Genomic DNA, 22,820 nt, shown 5'->3' with positions numbered 1-22,820 from the left:
TTATTTATCGATCTATTTTTTTGACATCCTTATTTTGGTGTCGAGATTATGGTTGATGTCTCCAATATTATTTTATTTTATTTTGTCTTGTCTTTCTCTTTCTGTTTGCACTCGAGCATGATTTGATTTCAGAACCGAGACTATTGTGTGGTGCCTGTGTTTATTGCTGTAGTGCTCACCAGTTATTTAATTCGATATTTTTTTTCTGTATTGTTGTGGTATTTTAATTACCTTTTTCACATCCTCTCTCAAACTGAGGTTGGAAGCCTCTAGAGGGACTCAGCCCATTTTCAGTGTATTTGACTTTTGACTTCTTTTTTTTTTCCTCTTATTTTGTACCCCATTCTATTGCTTTTCTTGCCTTCAAACAAAACCATATACCACGATTTTTCTAGCTCTGCCTCTTAAATAGAGGGGGAAACAAGGGAGGGTTCCAGGACCAAACAGATATGTGGTCACTAATAGTAAGCCAGACAAAGAGGGGTCCACCTACTCTAGCAGACCAGGGGGGTGATGGTGGGGTATATGGGTTGTAGAAAGGGAACTGGAATGGGTGGAGGACATAGTTGGTGATGGGTATTCCCCTGACTCAATGTTAATATGTACCTAAAATACTACTGTGAAAGATATGTAAACCATTATGGAAAAAATGTGTTTTTAATCAGAAAAATTTTTTTTTCTTTCCTGTGGGGCATAGAAAAACCAGTAGTTATTAAGTCCATGCAGATAAAATACAATTTAACTGCAGTATAGTGACTGATACAAATAGTTTCAAGAGATTAACCAGAAAGAAAGTTAATTTTTTGTAGACAACTCAAGTACAGGAGGTTCCAAAAACAGCTTCTCCACAGTTGGGCTTTGGCTGGGCTTGGATTCTTTATCTCCACCTTCTATGGTGGCTGCTGGAGTCTTCTTGATAAGCTATTGCAGGTTTGAGGGCTGAGCTTCTCACAAAAGTGCCCTCAGTAGAAAAAGATGGTAGACTTCTGGGAAGCTCAGAGTCTTCAGCTCTCTTCCCTCACTGTCTGCTTCTGTCCAGCTTGAGGGTGCCTCTGCCACCATAGATGATGGAACAACTGAGACCAAGGGATGAATTGACAGAACCTATGTCATTTGGGAGCATATTGGCTTTCACTGGCATTATACCAAGTCCAGATACATTAGCAGCTTTTGGACCCCTTTCTCCTTTCAAAATATCAAACTCCACAGTCTCCCCTTCTTCAATTCTACACAGAAACTTCCTGGGATTGTTTCTCTTACTAGATGTCCAATGAACAAAGATATCTTCTTTGATGTTATTTCTGTTGATAAATCCATAATCATTCCAGACATTGGACCACTTGACAGTGCATAGTACTTGGATTGCCAGCACAGGTTTGTCTACCTGACTCAGTGCTTGGGGTGCAAGGGTATCTCTGGTTGAGCTGTTTTCAGATTCTGAGTCTGCAGAGACAGTCACTGGCTTACCATTCTTGGGATCTGGGGGTCTCTTTGGCTTAGTGCTAGTAGTAAATGATAAATTATTAGCCCTGGGAAGGCATTTAGATTGAGAACTCATCATCACTGGTAAGGCATTCTTCCCCTCTTGTGGCATGTGTGCAGGAGAATCTATGGAGTCTGGCATGTACAATCCAGAGTGAGAAATGCAGGTAGATAGATCAGAGCAACATGAAGCCATTCAGATCAGGGGCCATATGTACCAACGTTCCAGTGAAAATCATAGCACATTCAGTCCATCTCAAGGGGGCCGTCATGTGATAATCCACCAGAGGGTCAAGTCACTCACCATCGTTGAGGTCTTCTTGGGTCCCTGGGTCCTAGGTCACTGTTCTGGCACCAGTTGTAAAATCACCTTCTGTAACTTCAACCCCAGGTGAATGAGTCTGAATCAAAGTCACACATGAAATAATCCAAACCAGCCTGTGGGTGAAACACGTATAGTCTGGCAGTCTTCTACCTCATATCTCCTAAAAGCTGCCTGCCAGAATGATTTTTATTGAATACAAAGACCATCCCCAGGTGGAGTAGTAAGTACATAGTAAGGGCAGATAGCTCAGGCTATCCTGAGCCTGTCCTGCCCGGGTTTACATATAAGACAGTCTTTGTTTTGGGTGAAACCAAGTTGTAAACAAATAGATACAAGGAAACCATGAATGATGAATGATCTTTGTTTTGGGTAAAATAAAGTGTAACCCAACAATGCATAGGCCCCTTCTTCCTCTCAGAGGAATCCAAGAACCCAAGACTAGCCATGCATTGGGGAATCAGATTGAGCAAGCAGAGAAACTATTCTTTCTTGCATAGTCTGTGATAACCATCATCTCAAGTTGTTGCAAAACTCAGCACGACAGAATCTTTATACTTAAAAACTTCCCTCCACACCCACAGGTTCCATTTTTTTCTCTGTCAAGGTTGCTTATAAAGAGCCAGGGAGAATGTTCTCATCCTAAGGGATGCAGGCTGCAGCAAACACCTTGAGACATTCCAGTCTGACTTCCATCATCTGCTCAATCATCAGCATGCAGGCCTCCAATGCTGCCCTGACCATCCTGCTCTGCATCCTGACCTTCTGTGTCCAGGTCCTCCCAGCAGAATCATGTGAGTCTCCTTAGGCTCTGTTGCCCCCATGCTCTAAACACTAGCCTGCTATGTGTATCTTGTCTTGTGCTCTAACAGACCCAGTGAGGAACGAGAATTTCTTGAAGAGTTTCAGCAAAGCTTGATCTTTCTTTCTTCTTTTTTATTTTCATTATTTTAAAGGGGTCTTTATTCTTCTGGTCCACAGAGAGGCAGGGCAGAGTTGCAGGTTGCAGCCCCAATGTTGCACAAGGTTAAATAGAAATCTGAGCAAGCTAGTGGTTTGGAGACATAATAAAGATGCCCTTTTTGAAATAAAATATATATTGAGTTTGGTTTTGTTTTGTGGAAAACTGAATCCTAGGTGGAAATAAATGGAGGTAGGGGTGGGGTGCAGCTGAGCTGTAGGACACATACCTTAAATGTGTGAGGCTTTATCCCTGGCACCAAAGCAAAACCAAAATAAATAACTGATGATCAAAGTATATACATTAAATGGGAATGAGTCACCTTTTTTGTTTGTTTGCTTATGTTTTAGAGCCATCCCCAGATGTGCTCAGGGATTATTCCTTGCTCAGCCCTCAGGAATCAGTCATGGCAGGTTGGGTGGGATTGATTGAACTCAGTGCAGCATCATGTAAAACAAGTGAATCATTAGCTGCACTATAACTCTGGTCCTTAGGACTTGATTTAAGTCAACCAACCAGCTGTAGGGTAATATTCTTAGTCTATTCATTAGATTTAAAACTAATTCTAACTCAATGTGATCAAACTATGATCCTAGAGGTCCGGTACCAGGAAAGTAATGGCTTCACAGTTTTCATTTCCTTTTGCTCACTTTGCATAATTCAGGATTTACTCTGAGAGACTGACTCATGTGTAGGAAGGGCTTCCCCAATGGACAGACAAAACAATACATGGTTTTAGAACTGGGGTAAAGTGATTGGGTGAGAGAGGAGGCACTGTCTTCTGTCTTGTTTCCAGTATAACACTTCATAGTTCTTTGGAAATGGCCATGACAAAGGGCTTTGTGGTCCCCATGCTCTAGTATCTGGCTTGTCACATGAATCTTGTCTTGTGCTCTTGTCATACTCGGCAGTGCTCAGGGGTTACTCCTGGCTTTGCTCTCAGAAATCATTCCTGGCAGACACAGGGGACCATATGTAATGCTGAAAATTGAACCACCATTCTTCCTGGATCGGTGGCAATCAAGGCAAATGCCTTACCGCTGTGCTATCTCTCCATTCCTAGATAAAATAATTTTTTTGTTTGTTTATTTTTTGGGTCACACCCAGTGGCGCTAAGGGGTTACTCCTGGCTCTATGCTCAGAAATCGCTCCTGGCAGGCACAAGGGACTATATGGGATGCCGGAATTCGAACCACCATCCTTCTGCATGAAAGGCAAACTCACTACCTCCATGCTATCTCTCCAGCCCCTAGATAAAAGAATTTTTAAAGGGTTGTAGCAAAGATTGATCTTTCTTTGTCTTCTCTTTCATTTTCACCATCTTAAAGGGGGTCTTTATTCTTGGTCCGAGGTAGGGTAGGGTAGGTTATTCCAATTCTGCCCAGGTATGAATAGAAATCCGTGCAAGCTGGCAAGAGGCATGAAATTCAAGTCCTCCTGCTCCCCCAGGTATCTTGTTTTCTGACCCACCGAGTTCCCACAGGAGTCTTCATGGTGTGTGTAGTGGGTTTGCAGAGTTCAGGAGCAGTGTCCCTGGTTGGTGCTGAGATAATTTTCCATATACATTTTTCTAAAGAGATGAGGACAAAGAACAATGTGCATGGGTTTAGATCACCCTAAATAAGAAGGGCTATATGAAGAGCCCAATGATAGATGCATCAGAAGCAACTACAGGGGCTTCCAGTCCCAGCATGTACCAGTGCCCTCCCTGCCCTTTGTAAGTCTGAGGTCTGAATTCCCAGTTTCCTTCTTGCCTTCTTGCATCAGGCCTCAGGTCTGTCCCATTGCAGAACTGGGACTCAAACTCATGGCACCCTTCTTTCTGCATATATTGGTGGAACTCCACCCATCTGCTGCTTCTCCTATACCTCCAGGCAATGCCAATTTATGAACAATTAATTATTTTGATAACAACAACTAGTGCTCCAAACCTGGTATCATGTGAGTGCCCAATGTCCTACCTATCTTGACAGAACACTGAGAGTTGGGCATGAAAAGAGTGCTCAGGGATCCAGGCAAGCCCATGGTGTCATAAGGAAGGTCCAGTCCATGAAGCTCTAGCAAGTGACCTCTGAGCTGAGACCTAAGATGGAGGTTATGGGCTGACTCAGTACCTGAGCTGATGATAAATTATCTGACCTGGTGGGGGTTTTAAGAGGTATGAAGAATGCTAGTTTCATAGGGGATAAAAAGGGAAAAGGAGAACAGTGAGATCCCTTAGGGAAGCCCTGAGTCAGTGAGATAGGCAGAGGGTCTTTGAGAAAGGGGGAATACCCTTCACACTTGGGACAAAAAGGGGTATATGGAGGGCTGGAGTGATAGCATAGTGATAGGACATTTGCCTTGCTAATTGATCCAGACAGTCTGGTTCAATTCCTGTTGTCCCACACGGTCTCCTGAGGCTGCCAGAGTAACTTCTGAGCACAGGGCCAGGAGTATCCCACACTGGGTGTGACCCCCCTAAACTAAAACAAAAACTATCTATCTATGTATCTATGTATCTATCCATCCATCTATCCATCCATCCATCCACCCATCCATCCACCACCCACCCACCCACCCACCCACCCATCCATCCATCCATCCATCCATCCATCCATCCATCCATCCATCCATCCATCCATCCATCCATCCATCCATCCATCCATCCATCCATCCATCTATCTATCTATCTATCTATCTATCTATCTATCTATCTATCTATCTATCTATCTATCTATCTATCTATCTATCTATCTATCTATCATCTATCTATCTATCTATCTATCTATTCCCTCTTCTGCTCTTAATCCTTCCTTTCTCTTAACAGCTTCATAGCCTAAAGGGGCTTTCCTAACAACCTTGCCAACTCCTGTGCTCAGGACTATATTAAAGAGATCCAGCAGGCCTGGAGAGGATCGTACCCGAGGTACATTGTAAGACTAAAGAAGCATTGTACCAAATGTTTGAAAAAACACATAATCCCCATAGTTATTTTGAAGAGTAAAGTCACATGCTAGTATTCTCCTTAATATAAATGGCTATATAATTAGACAATTTAATTGTTCTAAATTATGCATCCAAACTAAGATTTTTAAGATTTGCACTGAGGGCTTCCCAGATAATTCCCATGCTTCTGTTTCCTCAGCGTTGTGGTTGGTGAACAAAGACCCATGGTCATCAGACTGGGAAGATGAGCACTAAAGCCATCACAAGGACTAGTGTATGTTGAATTCTTCTGTTCAGAATGAGCCTTGTTTTGGAGATATGATAAAGATTCCCATTTTGAAATAAAATTGATATTGAGTTTGGTTTTGTTTTGTGACAAACTGAACTCCTGGTTGAAATAAATGTAGGTAGGGATAGGGTGCAGCTGAGTTGTATGTAGGGCACATGCCTTAAATGTGTGAATCCTGACCCCTAGCATCAAAGGAAACCAAAACTAAGAATTGATGGTCAAAGGATATATATGAAATGAGGGATAAGGTGCCTTCTTGTTTATTTGTGTTTTGGGGCTACATTGAGATTTCTCTGGGCTTACTTCTTGCCTCAGCCCTCAGGAATGTGTCCTGGCAGGTCTCATATTCCTTCTTCTGCTCTTTTGCTTCTAGGTTGGGTGGGATTGATTGCATCCAGTTCAGCATCATGCAGGATAAGTGCTCCCTCAGCTATACTATAGCTCTGGATTCCAGTGTTTGGCTTTAATCAACCAACTAGTTGTGGGGTAAGATCCTTAGGCCATTGGTCATCACATGTCAAATGGTTTCAAACTAATGTGATCACACATGGTCCTAGTACCAGGAAAGTGATGACTTTGCAATTTCCATTTCCCTTTTATCACTCTTTCTGCTGAACAGCAGTGCTGCCTGTTTTGATAATCTGTCCCTTTTGAAAATAGGGAACTAAAAGACAGAGAACAAAGGAACAGATTACATGTCTTGTTATAAAGTGCTGTTTGTTCCTATTAACTTTATAGTTAAAAAATATGGGAAAATAGATTGGACTGAGAAAGCAGACCCTTCTAAACCTTTATTTTTGAATACAATATAATAAGTAAACTGCTTTGAATGGAGCAAGTTCTATGAAACTAGCACACAGTTTACTTATAATAGCTCAGAGAAAAGGCAGTCAAGACTTCATTTTAATCAAGGCTATTAGACTATAACAGTGTATTTATCTAAAATTCTTTTCAAATTAAGCCTAAACAATTGTAGGGATGTAGTAAATGATTCAATAGTGTTCATAAACTTGTAGTCTGCTGGAATGTATACATTCTCACTTCTTTTTCAAAAAGGAAAAAAAAATCCAGAAAAAGAAAGTAATAAGACGATTACTTCTATTACACAAAGATACTTACTAGTGATGCTTTGGGGCACTTACTTTTTCCCTATGCCTGTCACTATACATATATTCATTTACATATGTATGTCTATAAAAACAAATGTTTATCTAGTTATCATATTTATCAGATAGAATTATATTCATACACTTTGTTTCTTCTTATTTTGGGACACACATGGCAGTGATTAGAGACTATATCCAGCTCAGTACTCACGATCACTTCAAGTGTTGCTTGGGGCATTTGCAATACCAAGGAACAATTCTGGAAGAACCACATCCAAGTCTATCACTTTAACTAGGTGTGTTATCTCTCCAACCCACAAATATTTTTGGTACATCGTTTATTTGTACAATTTGCGCTGTTTTCCATCCTAGGTTTTCCTTACTCATATTTTGATTACTTCACTCAATTTACAGATGTAAAAATAATCCAGTGGGTAAGTCACCATTATTCTCTCTGATGAAGGAAGAAGAGAGGGTTATCATTGGTGTTGATTCTGATCATAGTATGAGTGAAGAGTTCCTTTTTTAGAACTCAATTATAGAATAAATGCCACTACACCAATGGCTCAGCCTCACTGCTTTTCCAATAATATCTACAGATACTCCTAATTACCAAAAACTTTAGGTATCCTGGTTCTGTGGCTGACATCTCCAGGACTGTTTGGTTCAAAGGAAGTCAGCTTCCCCCACACTCTATACTTCCAGGAGACCTGGCATCCATGACAACAGCCCTCTGCTACTACCATATGACCTCATTGGTTCAGGTCCACAGATTCTCAAAATCCTGGGACATGTGACCACTTGTGCCATGTGGCCTCCATAGTTTTAATACTTATATCCCATAAATAAAACATCAGATTCAATCTGAAATTATCATAAAGCCACATAAGTTTAACAAACACAACCAACAACATAATGCTCAACTAGCAATGTACAGTTTATTAAATCTTCAGATAGTGACATGTTGACCCCATTTTGAGATATAACATTTTTCCCATTTTTCCCTTAATTTTCTTTTCAAAAATTCTATTACCATGTAGTTGTAACAAACAATATTAAAGTGAATTATTCATAGCTGCCAAGGGGCAAGCTAGAGGGAGGGTGGGATAGTGAGGACAATGTGGAGGTAGAATTGGTGTTGGAACAATGAATGCCAGAAATAACTGCAATATGAGCAACTTTGTAAACCAAGGTTTTTAAAATAAAGAAAAAACATTATTTAAAATAACTCATTCCTAGAAATCTTTTCCTTTATTAAGGATGTAAATATTCGAGGGTTCCTGCTTTATAAACACCCACATATACAGCGTCATTGGAGCCATGACTAGGTTTGTCTGCATCGCCTAGTCACCAAGTGACTTCAAGATGACTAAGCTAGCCAGACCCAGCCTATGAGGGTCAGGACTTTAACAACAACCTAAGAATAGATAAAAAAAAATCTGTCTTTATTTGAGTATGAGTTTGTAAACAGTGGACTCCCCTCTGATTGCCAAACCTAAAATGTAAACAATCCATGCCTAAAGTATATATAGCCCCTCTTATATATTATCCTCCTACCCCTTTAGAAATCCTAATATCCTTTCATCCCCCAACCCTGATCCAATATCTCTCCTTATATAACCCTCTTTACCCTCAGTTCTTAATTCATTAGGTACCGAGATGGACCTCCTGCCCCAATAAGCCACCACCCAGCTCCCAAAGTGAAAGAACACCCTCTCTTCCACATCTCATGAACCAGAAAGAAACTACAACCAACACTCCTGATGACTCATGCTTTGTGGCCCTCCTTTTCACCGTTCCAAATGTGGACTGTTACATGCTACATATTCAGCCCCAGAAAGACCCTTAGCCCAAGGACACTACCTGATTCCTTGTGATCGCAAATCATTTCTCAAACATTATAAGAACATGGTGTGTGATGAAAATATGCCCTGGATTTCACCCCCACAAGAATATCTCAAAAGACTTAATGGGGAGGCCTATATGTCCTTTATATGTTTAATACCTCTATAATAATAACACCTAGTCTATTTATTCCCAAATGTAAGAGCCTCTTAAGTAACTTATTTCCTTTAATTATTTTTAAATTTATTTTTAATTATTTCTTCATATATATGTATATATATATATACATATTCTTCTTCCTCCTCTTTAACTTTACATGTCTTGGTTTTACTTGGTATGAAAACCTACAAGAAAAAGTCTTGCCTGGGATGAAAGCTCAGGTCCAAACCAGAGCACAGAGATTGTATAGCCTGACATTCTTACTCTCAAATATACCAGCAATATAATGTGGTACCATTTTTTTTGCGAAGGCTTACTAAAAAAAAGAAAAGAAAATTTCATGTATAGAAACAAACTATTATCTACTAGGGATAAGAACCCATTTTATAATACAGGGGTGCCTCTGACTTACAGCATATGTCATGTGGACTCAACTTAGACTTCATGTGATTGGACAGTGTCTGTCCAACCCAGAATCCCATATTTCAGACATGGAACAGACACAGGTCCCAACAACAGCACCAGGAACCAAACTCCTCCCTGGGAAATTCCTAATATAGCTCTGGCACCAACTTGCACCAGTTTTGATACGACATCATGACATGAGAAAATGGCAATAACTTGATCTAAGAGAAGGTTGCCCTATTTCATCACCTAATGGTATGATGAAATCAGAAGATATGTCATTCATTGCTCTATGCAAAAAACAAAATCTCTAACTACAGAAGACTGACTTTAACAAACATGGGCTGGGCAGAACCTATCGAGGGACCAATGAGAAAGATCCTAGCTTAGGCCTTGGCCTAGAATTCTTACAAAAACCAAGATCTCTAATTCCAGAGGTCTGACTTTGACAAATGTGGCTGAGCAGAACTTCTGAAACCCCACTGAAAGATTCTATCCCAGGCTCTGTCCTAGGATCTGAGCAAAAACCAAGACCACTAATTACAGAAGACTGATTACAACAACAGTGATAAAACAGAACTTCTAGAATCATAAAGAAAAACTTTCCTAGCTGTAGTCCTATGACCTATGCAAATACCAAAATCTCTAGCTACAGAGGCCTGATGTTATCATCCATAACTGAGCAGAAAGTTTTCTGGTACCATAAAAAGACCTTGGGGTGTGAAAATAAGCATGTAATAAGCCTATAGGTGTTCCCATGGCAGTATGCTTCAAGGGCTCAGAAACCCTGTATCTCTTAGGCCAAGGGAATTCCCTTTCTAATTTCCCAAAACAGTGCCTTTGCCAGAAAAGAAAAGAAAAGAAAAGAAGAAAAAGAAGAAAGAAGAAAAGAAGAAGAAGAAGGAGAAGAAGAAGAAGAAGAAGAAGAAGAAGAAGAAGAAGAAGAAGAAGAAGAAGAAGAAGAAGAAGAAGAAACACAAACCTTTTTAAGTAGTTGCTGGCTTGGTTTTTTATTGTACTTTTTGACTTTTTGTTGTTTTTTTTTTTTGTAGTTGCTGTTTTGCTTTTTTGTTTATTCTTTTTTGTGTTTTTGTTGCTACTGCTTTGTTTTTGTCTTGTTTTGTTTCTAAAGAGATGAAATCAGAGAACAGCAGGCATGAATTAATTGGATCATCTTGAAAAAGAGGGGGTCATGTGAAGAGTCCAAGGATGGGCATATTGGAAGCAAGCACAGAACTTCCCTGTGCACTCCTACCCACCAAACTCTGAGCTCTGTTCCCTCAGCTTCCTTCTTGCCTTCCTGTATTTGACTTTAGCTCTCCCTCTTTACAGAGCTGGTACATATACTCATGATGTTCTTTCCTCACAGATGGCAGAGACACTCCCTCTTCTTATGAACGTATGAACACTCCATCTGACTGCTGCTTCTCCTACACCTCCAGGCCGATAAAGGAACATCTTGTAGTCAGCTATGTTGAGACCAGCAGCCAGTGCTCCAAACCTGGTATCATGTATGTGCCCCACATCATTCTTTTGGGGAATCAAGAGAAGAATGCCCAGGTCTTGTCACACTGTGCTGGGAAAGCTCAGTCTTTGGGACATTTGAATAGACTCGGACCTCTGAGCTGAGACCTGAGCTGTTGGGAAGCTACCTGAGCTGGTGGGATATTACCTGAGCCAGTCGCAGTTAGCAGAAGCATGAGAAAGGCCAGGCTCAGATGGGAGGAAAAGGAAAGAGCAGGATAGCAATAACTTCTGGGAGAAACCCTGAGTCAGTGAGATAGACAGAGAGACCCTGAGAAACGAAGCAGGCCATGCCCCACCTTGGACAGAAAGGACCATAAAGGACTTTTCTGTCCACCTTGACAGAAAGGACCCCTTTCACATGCCCCTCTCTTTCTCTCCTCTTTTATGCTAACTCTTCCTCTTCTTTTCATAGCTTCCAGACCATAAGGGGCCAGCTGGTCTGTGCAAATCCCATGGAGGCCTGGGTTCAAAAGCTTCTCGCCCTGAAACAGAGTGTCCATGAGTCTGAAGGAGTTGGGGTGCCCAAGTGACTTTGAAGAGACTAATGGGACAAAGAGCTGATCCTCAGAAAACCCCCCATAACGTCCACATCTTATGTGGTTGCTGAAAGTAAACATCTGGGACTCTTAACTTACATGGAAACTTATTAGACTGTTTAATTGTTCTAAATTATACTCAAGTAAGATTTGAAAGATTTTTGTTAAAAAAAACTCCCAAATACTTTGCTCACCTTCATTTTCCCAGCACTGTGGTCACAGGTCAACCGTCAACAGACTGTTCTAAACATACAAAATCACCAAAGCTACCACAAGGAGCAGTGTATTTTGAATGCCTCAGTTCAGAATGGGGGTCAAAGAAATAATAAAGATGTTCATTTTGAAAGAAGACTGGCATTGAATTTGGTTTTATTTTGTAGCAAATCTGAACCACTAGTTGAAATAAATGTAGGGCTGGGATGTAGCTGAGATGAAGGGCACATGCCTTTATTGTATGAGACTTGATCCCTGGCACCAAATCAAACCAATACAAGAAATTAATGGTCAAAGAATAGATGTGAAATGGGGATTAACTGCTTTTGTGGAAGATTGAAATTGGGAGTGTAATTTAAATCAGGTCATCATGTACATTATCTAGGAAAATTAGTTTTTCAAATAGAGTTCATTAAGAATATAGAATCTGGGGCCAGTGTGATAGCACAGTAGGGCATTTACCTAGCACATGACCCAGATTCAGGTCCCAAATCCCCTGGTTCCCTGAGCCTGCAAGCAGGCAGGCAGGGAGGGAGGGAGGAAGGAAGGAAGGAAGGAAGGAAGGAAGAAGGGAAGGAAGGAAGGAAGAAAGGAAGGAAGGGAGGGAGGGAGGGAGTAAGGGAAGGAAGGAAGGATGAAAGAAAGGAAGGATGGAAAAAAGAAAGCAAGAAATGAAGGAAGGGAGGACTGAAAGAAGGGAGGAAGGAAGTAAAGCAAGAAATGAAGGAAGGGAGGACTGAAAGAAGGGAGGAAGGAAGTAAAGAAAGAAATAAAGAAGGAAGGAAGGAAGGAAGGAAGAAAGAAAGAAAGAAAGAAAAATCAGTACCACATTATATAATCAAGATTTCTTAAAGAGAGTTGCTTGCATATTTGAGGCTTACTGCTAAATGAATGTTTTTTATTTGGTTTTGGTTTTGGGGTCATACCTAGATGCTCAGGGCTTATTCCTGGCTTTCTCAGGGGTCACTATCAATGGGGACCATGTGTTGGGCTGGATTGATTGAACTCAGGTTAATTAACATCATGCAATGCAAGTGCTGTATTAGCTATACAGTAGCTCAGGCTTCCAGTATTTGGTTCTAATCAATCAATCAATAACTGTGGTGTAAAAAGATTCTTAGGCAATAGCTCATGACATCTAAAATGAACTCTAATCTAATGTGATCACTGTGATCCTAAAGGACTGGTAACAGGGGAAGTGATAACTTCACAATTTCCATTTCCCTTTTCTCACTTTCCCAAACTCAGAGATGCCTACTTTCAGAAAATGACTCATGAGTAGGAAGGGCCTTCCCCCACAGGAGCAAGAAAATACAATATGTTGTCTCAACCGAGAATGGGGTAAAGGGATTTTGTGAGGGAGAAAGCACTGTCTTCCATCTAGTTTCCAGTACAGTGTGGCATAGTTATTTGGAAATGGTCATAATAAGGAGTGTTAACCCCTTCTCACCCCATGCCCTATGGAACCTGCCATTGCTTCTCATCTTACCTTTGTTTTGTCACCTCATGACCAGCATTAACACTCCTAGAAATGGGAATACAAGATGGGCCGAACTCCTAATATCTGGCTGCATTTTGTTCATACGTTACTTTCTTCATTATTTTCACCTTTTGGCAGAGGAGGCAGGAGTACAGTGCCTTCCTGGATTGCCTCCAAGTCAGTTTCATCTCCCTATTTGCTCTACTCTCTGTAGCTACCCCGGATCACTCCATCTTCCACCTTCCCTAGTGCATCTGCAGCACTGGGCATCACTACCACCCACTTGAATGGGGCTCAGATACTGGACAGATGCTGATGCTATTTTTTGGGGGGTGCACACCCAGTGACACTCAAGGGTTACTCCTGGCTCTACACTCAGAAATCGCTCCTGACTCCAGGATACACATCCTTCTCCAATACACATGGGTCATTCTCCAGGATAGACCACATGCTGGCCCATAAAACATATCTCCATAAAGTCAAGAGGATACATATTGTACAAACTATCTTCACTGACCACAAGGCACTGAAATTAGATGTGAACTACAAAGAAACATAGAAGAAAAATTTTAACACCTGGAAACTAAACAGTTCACTACTGAACAACTAGTGGGTAAGAGATGAAATAAAAAAGGAAATCAAAAATTCCTGGGAAGAAATGACAATGAAGACACAAATTGTCAGAAATTATGGGACACAACAAAAACAGTATTAAGAGGAAAATTTATAGCCTTGCAAGCACACACCAGAAAGCTTAGTGATGTATCTTTTAGTACTAGAATGTGACCAACAAAAGGAACCAAAATTAGGCAGGCAGAAGGAAATAACAAAGCTTAGAGCAGGAATCAATGAAATGGGAATCCAAAAAAAAATTTGAAAGATCAACGGAAGCAAAATTTGGTTCTTTGAAAAAATAAACAAGATTGATAAACCACTATCAAAACTCACAAAGAAATGGAGAGAGAAATCTAACACACCAGATTAGGAATGAAAAGGGGGAGGAGATCACTATTGATTCTGCAAAGTTTCAAAGGATAATCAGAGACTACTTTGAGAAACTATGCCACAAAACATGAAAACCTGGAGGAAATGGTTAAATTCTTGGTCTCATAATCTTCCACAGTTAAACCAGGATGACCTTGTATATCGAAACACACATCACTACTGAAAAAATTATAATGGTCATCAAGAGTCTTCCCCAAAAGCACAGGCCCAGATGGATTCACTAATGAATTTTTTCAAACCTTTCAAGAGGAACTTCAACTAATCTTCTTAAGGCTCTTTCATGAAAACAAAGAATCAGGAGCACTCCCAGTTTTTCTGAAGCTAACATCACCTTGATACCAAAACCAGACAGAGATGCTGCAAAAAAAAGAAAACTATAGACCAATACTCTCATGAATACACATGCAAAAATCTTCAATAAAATTCTGGCAAACAGGATTTAATGCCTCATTAAGAAAGTCATTCACGGGACTAGAGAGATAGCATGGAGGTAGGTGTTTGCCTTGCATGAAGAAGGACAGTGGTTCGAATCCCGTCATCCCATATGGTCCCCCGAGCCTGCCTGGAGTGATTTCTGAGTATAGAGCCAGGAGTAATTCCTGAGTACTGCCGGGTGTGACCCAAAAAACAAAAAAACTAAAACAAAGAAGTTCACTCACCACAACCAAGTAGGTTTCACCCCAGATATGCAAGGATGTTTAACATACATAAATCAATCAACATAATACACCATATCAAGAAAAATAAAAATAAAAGCCGTATGATCATATAAACAGATGCATAAAAAGCGTTTGGTAAATTCAAACACTCATTCTTAGTAAAATCTCTCATCAAGATCGGAAGAGTAGGAACTTTTCACAATATATTAGAGGCAATCTACCACAAGCCAATGGCAAATATTATTCTCATTGGAGATAAACTAAAAGATAAGGGGAATTTCTAGTGGTTCTTTTAAGTCAGATTATTCTCAAATTATAATCTATAGATCAGGTCTCAAAACTATTCTGTTTCTGAGTTAAGATTCAGAGATCAGGCCGGAGAAATAGCATGGCAATAAGGCATTTGCCTTGCATGCAGAAGAACGATGGTTCAAATCCTAGCAACCCATTTGGTCCCCAAGCCTGCCAAGAGTGATTTCTGAATGTAGAGCCAGGACTAACACCTGAGCGCTGCTGGATGTGACCCAAAAAAACAAAACAAAACAAAAAAGATTCAGAGATCACATTTCAGAATTCTTACATATTATTAAACCAAGATTTGTTTTCATTTCCTAATTTTCTATATACCAAATATAAACATTTTACTCTTTTCTTACAATATACTTACAATATAAAATATTTTAAATCATTGCATTATTTTTATTTATTTTAATCGCATTTATTTTTGTATTATTTTAAATAATACTTTTTAAATTAATTAAAATTAAAGTTTAAATTAAATTATTAAAAATTTCCAATTATCTTACAATACTTTAAAGTTAGTCTTCTAATGAGACATAAGAGGTTCATATGCTTGGGGTTTAAACAGGAAACTAACTATGGTGAAGAACTGACTATCTGAATGGGCAAGATCTTACCTTTAGTACAACTAGCAGAGTTCCAAGGTCATCGGTTTGTTTTAGTTTCATCTTCATCTTCCCACCATTCAAAAGTGACTGTATACCTTTTAATGCATTTTGTAACAACCAGGGCAGAGGGAAGGAAAACAAGTTAAAAGGCAGATGAAATTCGGTTGTCCACAGATCAACTTTCTAGCATTAATTTGGGTGAAGAAAGTCTACAGATGATGAAAGAACCAAACCAAAACAAAACAAAATGTGGATGGGAAAGGCAAGCAGAAATGAAGACCTGGAGAGATCTGAATAACTACTACCATCTTTCCGAAGAATAGAGTGCTCCTGTTGTATAGGAGTGGCCTATTGTACACATAAATAATCAAGTAGGTATAAATGGGAGCAAGAAAAAAGATATGTGTAGTGAGAAGAATCTGATAAGAAGGAAGAATTGGCCACAGAGGTCAGAGGTGGGAGTCTGCAAATGCAGTTCAGAGGCATAACAATGTATAGGCTCTGGAAGGCAATTTTGATCAGTACTGATTTTGGGGAGGGGATGTTTGGGCCACACCTGGTGGCATCCGGGCTTACTTCTGGCTCTGCTCTCAAAGTTGGTCCTAGCAGGCTTGGGGGATCATATGGGATGCCTGTCATCGAACCCAGGTTTGTCCAGGGTCAACTGCGTGGAATCAAAATGCCCTACTGCTGTACTATCTCTTTGGCCCCCAATACTGCTATTTTGACTTAGTGATTTTATTTCTAGGATTCTGTCCTTATATTTCCCACAAAGGAAGTAGACTTGAATAAGTAGAAATAATAACAACAAACCATTTGTGTAGCACTTACATTTATTTGTTTATTTTTTTTTGGGGGGGGAAGGGGACTGTTAGGGGGCAGTGCTCAAGGGTTACTCTACGTAGTCCCAGCTCTATACCTGAGAATGACTTCAGTGTTCAGAGGACCATTTAAAGTGCATACTGGGGAAATTAAATCCAAGTCTCTAGTATGCAAAGCATGTAAAGCATGTTCTCCAGCCCTATGAGGTATCTCTCCAGCATGTACTTTAAATGCTTTATTTCATATACTCTTTTTTTAAAAATTAATTAATTGTTTTTTTTAACTACACCCAGCAGTGCTCAGGGGTTACTTCTGGCAGGCTTGAGGGAACATATGAGATGCCAGGAACAGGATCCGGGTCAGTCCCAGGTTGGTCCTCGCACAAGACAAACACCCTACCACTGTGCTATTGCTCCAGTCCCTTATATACTCCTCTTAAGATTTCGAAAGTGTCTTCTTATCTTTTGTCCAATCTCAGAGATGAGGAAGAGAGGTTCAAGAAATTAAGTGAGGGGCCAGAACGAAAGTATAACAGGTAGGGCATTTGCCTTTCATGTGGTCGAGTTGAGTTCAATTCCCAGTACCCAAAGCCCACCAGGAATGATCCTCAAGCTCAGAGCCAGAAGTCAGCACTGAGCACAGCCAGATGTAGCCTAAAAACAAACAAACAAAAAAGAAATCCAGTCATTTGTCCAAGGTCTCATAGCTAAAGCAGTGAGAAAGCATGAGGTCCATCAACAGGAAGCGAATGAATGCTCAAGATACACCGCCAAATATCTTTTTCTTTTTTGTGGAGACTAAATATCTCCTTAGTCTTATACATGAAAGGCATGCACTTTACCACTGAGACAATTTCCAGGCCTAAGAGATATAGAAGGGCATTTTTTTTGGGCCACACCCGTTTGATGCTCAGGGGTTATTCCTGGCTACGCGCTCAGAAATTGCCCCTGGCTTGGGGGGACCATATGAGACGCCGGGGGATGGAACCGTGGTCCTTTCCTTGGCTAGAGCTTGCAAGGCAGACACCTTACCTCTAGCACCACCTCGCCGGCCCCATAAGAGATATAAAGTTTTAAAAAGAAATTAGTAAACAGCATAATTAAATTAATATGATCAGTCTCACTGTAGAATTATAAATATGAACATTTCCAGATAGAAAAAAATCTGGGGGCATGTAGAACACACCACTTCCTATTATTATAGCTGAGCAGGGAAGTATTAAGAACTTGTACCACCTCAGCGATGCAATTTTTGAAATGTACCACTCTTGATTCAAAGCATGTTAACAAGTAGTCATATCTGGATTAGATTAACACTGTAGCTATTGTTGAAATCTACTCCTTTCTTTTATCTAAAAGAAAAACCAAAATCATGTTCATTTCGTAGTTTTGAGAGGGAAATATAAGGTTAATTCTTTTTAAAAACTATTACAAAAACAGCCAAAAAAAAACACCCTACAAATAATTTACAGTAATCTTTTGTTTTGTTTTTGTTTCTATGTTTCTGAGTCACACCTGGAGATGCTAAAGGTTACTCCTGACTGTGCTCAGGCATCTCTCCTGGTGGTGTTCATGGGACTACAGGGGTTACCAGGTATCGAATCTGTGTCAACAGCATGCAAGGCAAGCTGCACGCCACTGTATTGTCATTCCAGCCCCCTTACTATAGTTTTTAAACTTAAAGATATGAATTTAGTTTTCTTAGGTCAAAAACATTTCACTAATATCTTTATCTCTATGCAAAAAGAATCTAGTGAGAAACCAAATTAAGTGAAACTCTTCAGTAGTAATTCAGTTTCCACTGTTGCTTCAATAAACATCTGTAACTATCTCAAAATCAATGGTAAGTCCCACATACCATGCAAAAGACCATATCATCCATATCAGATGACTGAGGAGACTGTAAATTGGTCAAGAAAGCTTGGAAGCAGATGCTCTGCTAGAGCTTTTCCAAGTACAGCTGTTTGGGCATACTGAAATTTACAAAGAGAAAAGCTACTCAAATTTACTTTCTTATGAATGGGGCTTCCAACAAATGAAAAACAGCAACAATATATGGGCTGGAGAGACAGTACAGTGGATAGGGTGTTTGCTTTGCACACTGTTGGCCTCGGTTTGATTCCCAGCACTTCATATGGTCCCCCGAGCCTGCCAGGACTAATCCCAGGTGAATTCCCAAAAAACAAACAAAAAAAAAATACAATAAGCCAACAATAATGCAGATTAACAAAGCTGGGCTATACCCTTGAGTTCAATACATATTTCTAATTATTTACTGATGTGAGACACACAAATGCTGGCGTAAGAGCAAGGAAGGAGAGAGAGTTGCATAGGGAAAAGTTAAGAGAAGTCTATAGTATAAGTATGGAGAAAAAGAGACCTCTCCTTATTTCTGTTTTTCAGTTCTAAGAGGGATATAAGTTCCTGTCCCTCTAGAACAAGGGCTCAAACTTTTTAAACAGGGGCCAATTCACTGTTCCTCAGACCATTGGAAGGGCCGGGCTGTAGTTTAAAAACGACTGTGAAAAAATTCCTATGCACTGTACATAAATTTTTTTGCAGAAAAAAAAAAAACAGAAAACAAAAACAGGAAAAAATGCAATAGTTTAAATGAAGAACAAGTAAAGTTACATCAACAAACACCATTATTCTAATGGGAACTATGGACCTGCTTTTGGTGGGTAGTATGAGAATTCCTGCCCGAGACTGAGAGAAGTTAAGAGACAGAGAGAAAGGATGTCGGAGAGTGCAGCACACATCCACACATGTGCACTGTGGGCCTGAGACAAGTTGACTGCTAAGCAGGATAGGGAGCAGTGTGCTTGGCATGGCCGCATGTAGCTCATGGGTAGTAGTTTGAGGACCTCTGCTCTAGAATCACACACCAAATTAACTGCTTTGAGAGCACAGAACTGGATCTGAAATTGGTTCCATGTTCTTAGGAAAAATTAGCCTTGATAGCTATATCTCACCAATGTTTAAATTCTTATCATTATGCCTTTCTAAAAGATATCTGTAAGAATCTATAGCAAGAGAAAAGATCTTGACATTCTGCACCTATTATCACTTTTACCATATATGGCCAGAGTCCTAATCTAATTTTCTTTTTCCTTATTTGTAAACTTGCTTTGCAATCAATATTACAATAAATAAAAATAGTACAAGATGATCACATTATTATTGCCTATTTGGGGTTACATACAAGTGATGCTTGGGGCTTACTTTTAGCTCTGCAGTTGCTTAGGGATCACTCTTGGCAATGCTTGGGGAATCAAACCTGTGTTGACCACATACAAGGCAAGATCCTACCTGCTGTACCATCGTTTTGCACCTAATGACCTTGTTAGACGATAATATGGCCAGTGCAAAGTAGGTTTATTTGTAAGTTGGCTCTGACTTCAACAGACTGAATCATCTTCAAAGAGCTCACAGAGGCCCTTGCTCAGAGCTATAGGGAAGCCCGTAGGTTCCACATACCTGAGAACATGTTTGCCATACAGTGCACTGCAGCTCTCCTCATTTCAGGGTCAGACTGAGTCATGTCATTCAACTTTATCAAGAGTCCTGTCTTACCTAGCAAGTTTGGGAGATACTGAAAAAAAAAAAAAGAATTGATAATAATCTAAGAGGAGCTACCAGGAAAAGGTTGCTCTTTATTCAAATTTCAATTTTTTTTCTGTGATCAAAGAGTTAGTACAACAGGTCCTTGCCTTTATGCCAATCATGGATTCAGTCCCCAGCACCACATAGAGTTCTCAAGCCTACCAGGAATGTTCCTTGAGCACAAAGCTAGTTAAGTCCTGGCACAAAAAAAAAATTAAAATAAATTTAGAAGTTTTTATTGTTGTTTAGGTCAGCATTTGCTCAATGATTGCTAGTTGGTCCCCTGAATGTCCAGAATATTCCAAAGAGAGATCACCAATGAAAATTACATAAACTGGGCCATTGCACAATAATATGGGATAAGTAGTAGGACAGGGAGTAGAGGTGGGGGTTACTGTAAGGCAGGTCACAGGAAGGAAACAAGGCCAGAAGGGGTCTACAGTTAGAAAAAAGTTGAGAAACTGGTTGAGGTAATATGATTACAGCAGTGTTAAAGATCATGTGGTTGATGCACAAAATTTTTGTATCTCACAAGAAACCAAGTGTCCAAAGCCCTCTATGTCTATTTTATATCTTCTATGTCCATGTCTTTCCTCCTCTTCTGCTCCCCCAACAACTTGGTAATCTCAATTCTAGAATGAAGGGCAAGGCCCATTTTAAAGACAATAGTATTAAATTGTATTAGACAATTGTATTAAATGACCTCACTTGTCCCTTCTGCTGAAGACAGTGTAGAAGAAAAGGGAGACATCTCACTGCAGTTCCCCATGGCAGTGAGCCATCCTGTTCTTTCATTGAAGGTGGCTTGTCCACTAGTAGGTTTAAGAGTGTGACAAAATCTAGCTTCCTGGCCCCACTATTCCACTTGGTAAAAATGACTGTGTCCTGAAAAAACGTGTTCCAAGGAGTTGCTCTTCCTCAGTCAGAGGCTCCTGAGCTCCCAGTGTCTAAGTTTGTTCTGGGGCCAGTGATTTCAGTTCAACAAAACAAAAACCCTAGAAGGATTCTAGCAAAATGGAGAAAAGGCTTTAGAGTCATGCATGCTGTGCTTTGGTGAACTCCTTAGCCTGCCTGCTCCTGTCAAGGGACCCCTCTGGGTCTCTGTTGTTATTTCTGTCAAATAGAGCCTCTCATTCTAGCAAGAGAGATGGAATTCCTTCTCCCATAGCTGTCTAATGCTTGAGAGAGAAATGGGACTCCTTCCTCAAGCTTAAAGAGAAAAATGCTACTGTGACCTGCACTGCCCAAGAGATGGCTTCAGTGTTATTTGAGGACCTCAAGAAGAAAATCAGCATGATCTATCTATGCTCATGTTAGTTTTGTTGATTTATTTGAATTTGCTCACATGTTTTCTTTGTGTGTCCTACTCTGGATAAAGCAAAGAGAAAAGTTTTTCAGAAAATACAAGCAAACGATGGCACAGGTGCTTGGAGAGAGAGACAAGAGCTTCAAGAGTTTCAGAGGAGATAAGACATTACTTTATGTCTATCCAGAAAATCTGAAAGGACAAGCATTTGTGGAAGGCAGAATTTCAAACATTGCAGCACTATTCCCAATAGCCAGAATCTGGAAACAACCAAAGTGCCTGAGAACAGATGAGTAAATAAAGAAACTATGGTACATCTACACAAATGAATGCTAAGCAGTTAATAAAAATGAAGTAATAAATTTTTTATACATGAGTAGACAGAGAGTATTATGCTGAGTGAAATGAATCAGAGGTAGAACTACAGATATAGAATTATTGCATTCACTTGCAGGATAATTAAAAAAACATAGTAATAATACCCATTAAACAATAGAGGTGAAAACCTGGAGGAAGAAGTAGAGTTATGGCAAAAAAGGACTACTATGAAGATGATAGTTGGAAATTATCACTTGAGACAAGAATTGAGTGCTCTAAAAAGGAAAAAGTTATGGAGCCCGAGTGGTGGCGCTAGAAATAAGGAATTTGCCTTGCCTAGAATGGACTAGAATGGACTGCAGTTCTATCCCTCTGTGTCACATATGATCCACCCAAGCCAGGAGCGATTTCTGAACGCATAGCCAGGAGTAAACCCTGAGCCTCAGTGGGTGTGGCCCAAAGACAAAGGAACAAACAAAAAACAAACAAAGGGAAAAGTTAAATGCATGATACCCATTCAGTAACAATATTACAAGCCATAGTGCCTAAAAGGAAAAGGGGGGCAATGTCTGTTTTATTAAAATATATATTTTAAAGGGGGTTAAAAGGAAGGTAGACTTTCTACTGGGCTGGAGAGGTCATGACGAGTAGGGAAGGTACTATTAGCAAAAGTTCATTAGAGCGAAGAGCATCAGGCGAGTCCGGGAGAGGTTTTGTGAGGTACAAATTTAGGTAGGACCCTTGCTGCAAGTCTGAGAGCCTTCTTAAAGTCTATGTCCCAGGCATCTCATCTGCCTCCCTCCTCAAAAGAAAGGAACAAAGGAGATGGATGGATAAAACTGAAGAACTGTAGGATACAGAACAGAAAGAGTAGGGATGTACAGTGTCCCAGAGGATGAATCCTGAGAACCACACAAATTTGGATGTTGTATGATATGTCAGGAGGA

At 40.1% G+C, this 22,820-nt stretch overlaps 1 protein-coding gene across 1 annotated transcript; it reads left to right on the top strand.

The window, feature by feature from the left end:
- The first annotated feature begins 2,519 nt into the window (after positions 1-2,519).
- LOC126033669 (C-C motif chemokine 3-like 1) lies at positions 2,520-11,554 on the top strand. Its single transcript, XM_049790708.1, has 3 exons — positions 2,520-2,598; positions 10,867-11,008; positions 11,437-11,554. The coding sequence occupies exons 1-3, from the start codon at positions 2,520-2,522 to the stop codon at positions 11,552-11,554; spliced, it is 339 nt and encodes a 112-aa protein (XP_049646665.1).
- The last annotated feature ends 11,266 nt before the right edge of the window (positions 11,555-22,820 follow it).

The sequence above is a fragment of the Suncus etruscus genome, chromosome 1 (genome assembly GCF_024139225.1).
Source record: "Suncus etruscus isolate mSunEtr1 chromosome 1, mSunEtr1.pri.cur, whole genome shotgun sequence".
Lineage (NCBI taxonomy): Eukaryota > Metazoa > Chordata > Mammalia > Eulipotyphla > Soricidae > Suncus > Suncus etruscus.
Note: the sequence above shows the minus strand (reverse complement) of the source record. Positions and strands in the feature narration are given on the sequence as shown.

Bases quoted from the DNA above. Each gene is read 5' to 3' on its own strand.
- LOC126033669 (XM_049790708.1), top strand. From the start codon at position 2,520: ATGCAGGCCTCCAATGCTGCCCTGACCATCCTGCTCTGCATCCTGACC. The intron at 2,599-10,866 runs GTGAGTCTCCTT...CTTTCCTCACAG, and splicing joins GGTCCTCCCAGCAGAATCAT to ATGGCAGAGACACTCCCTCT. The intron at 11,009-11,436 runs GTATGTGCCCCA...TTCTTTTCATAG, and splicing joins TGCTCCAAACCTGGTATCAT to CTTCCAGACCATAAGGGGCC.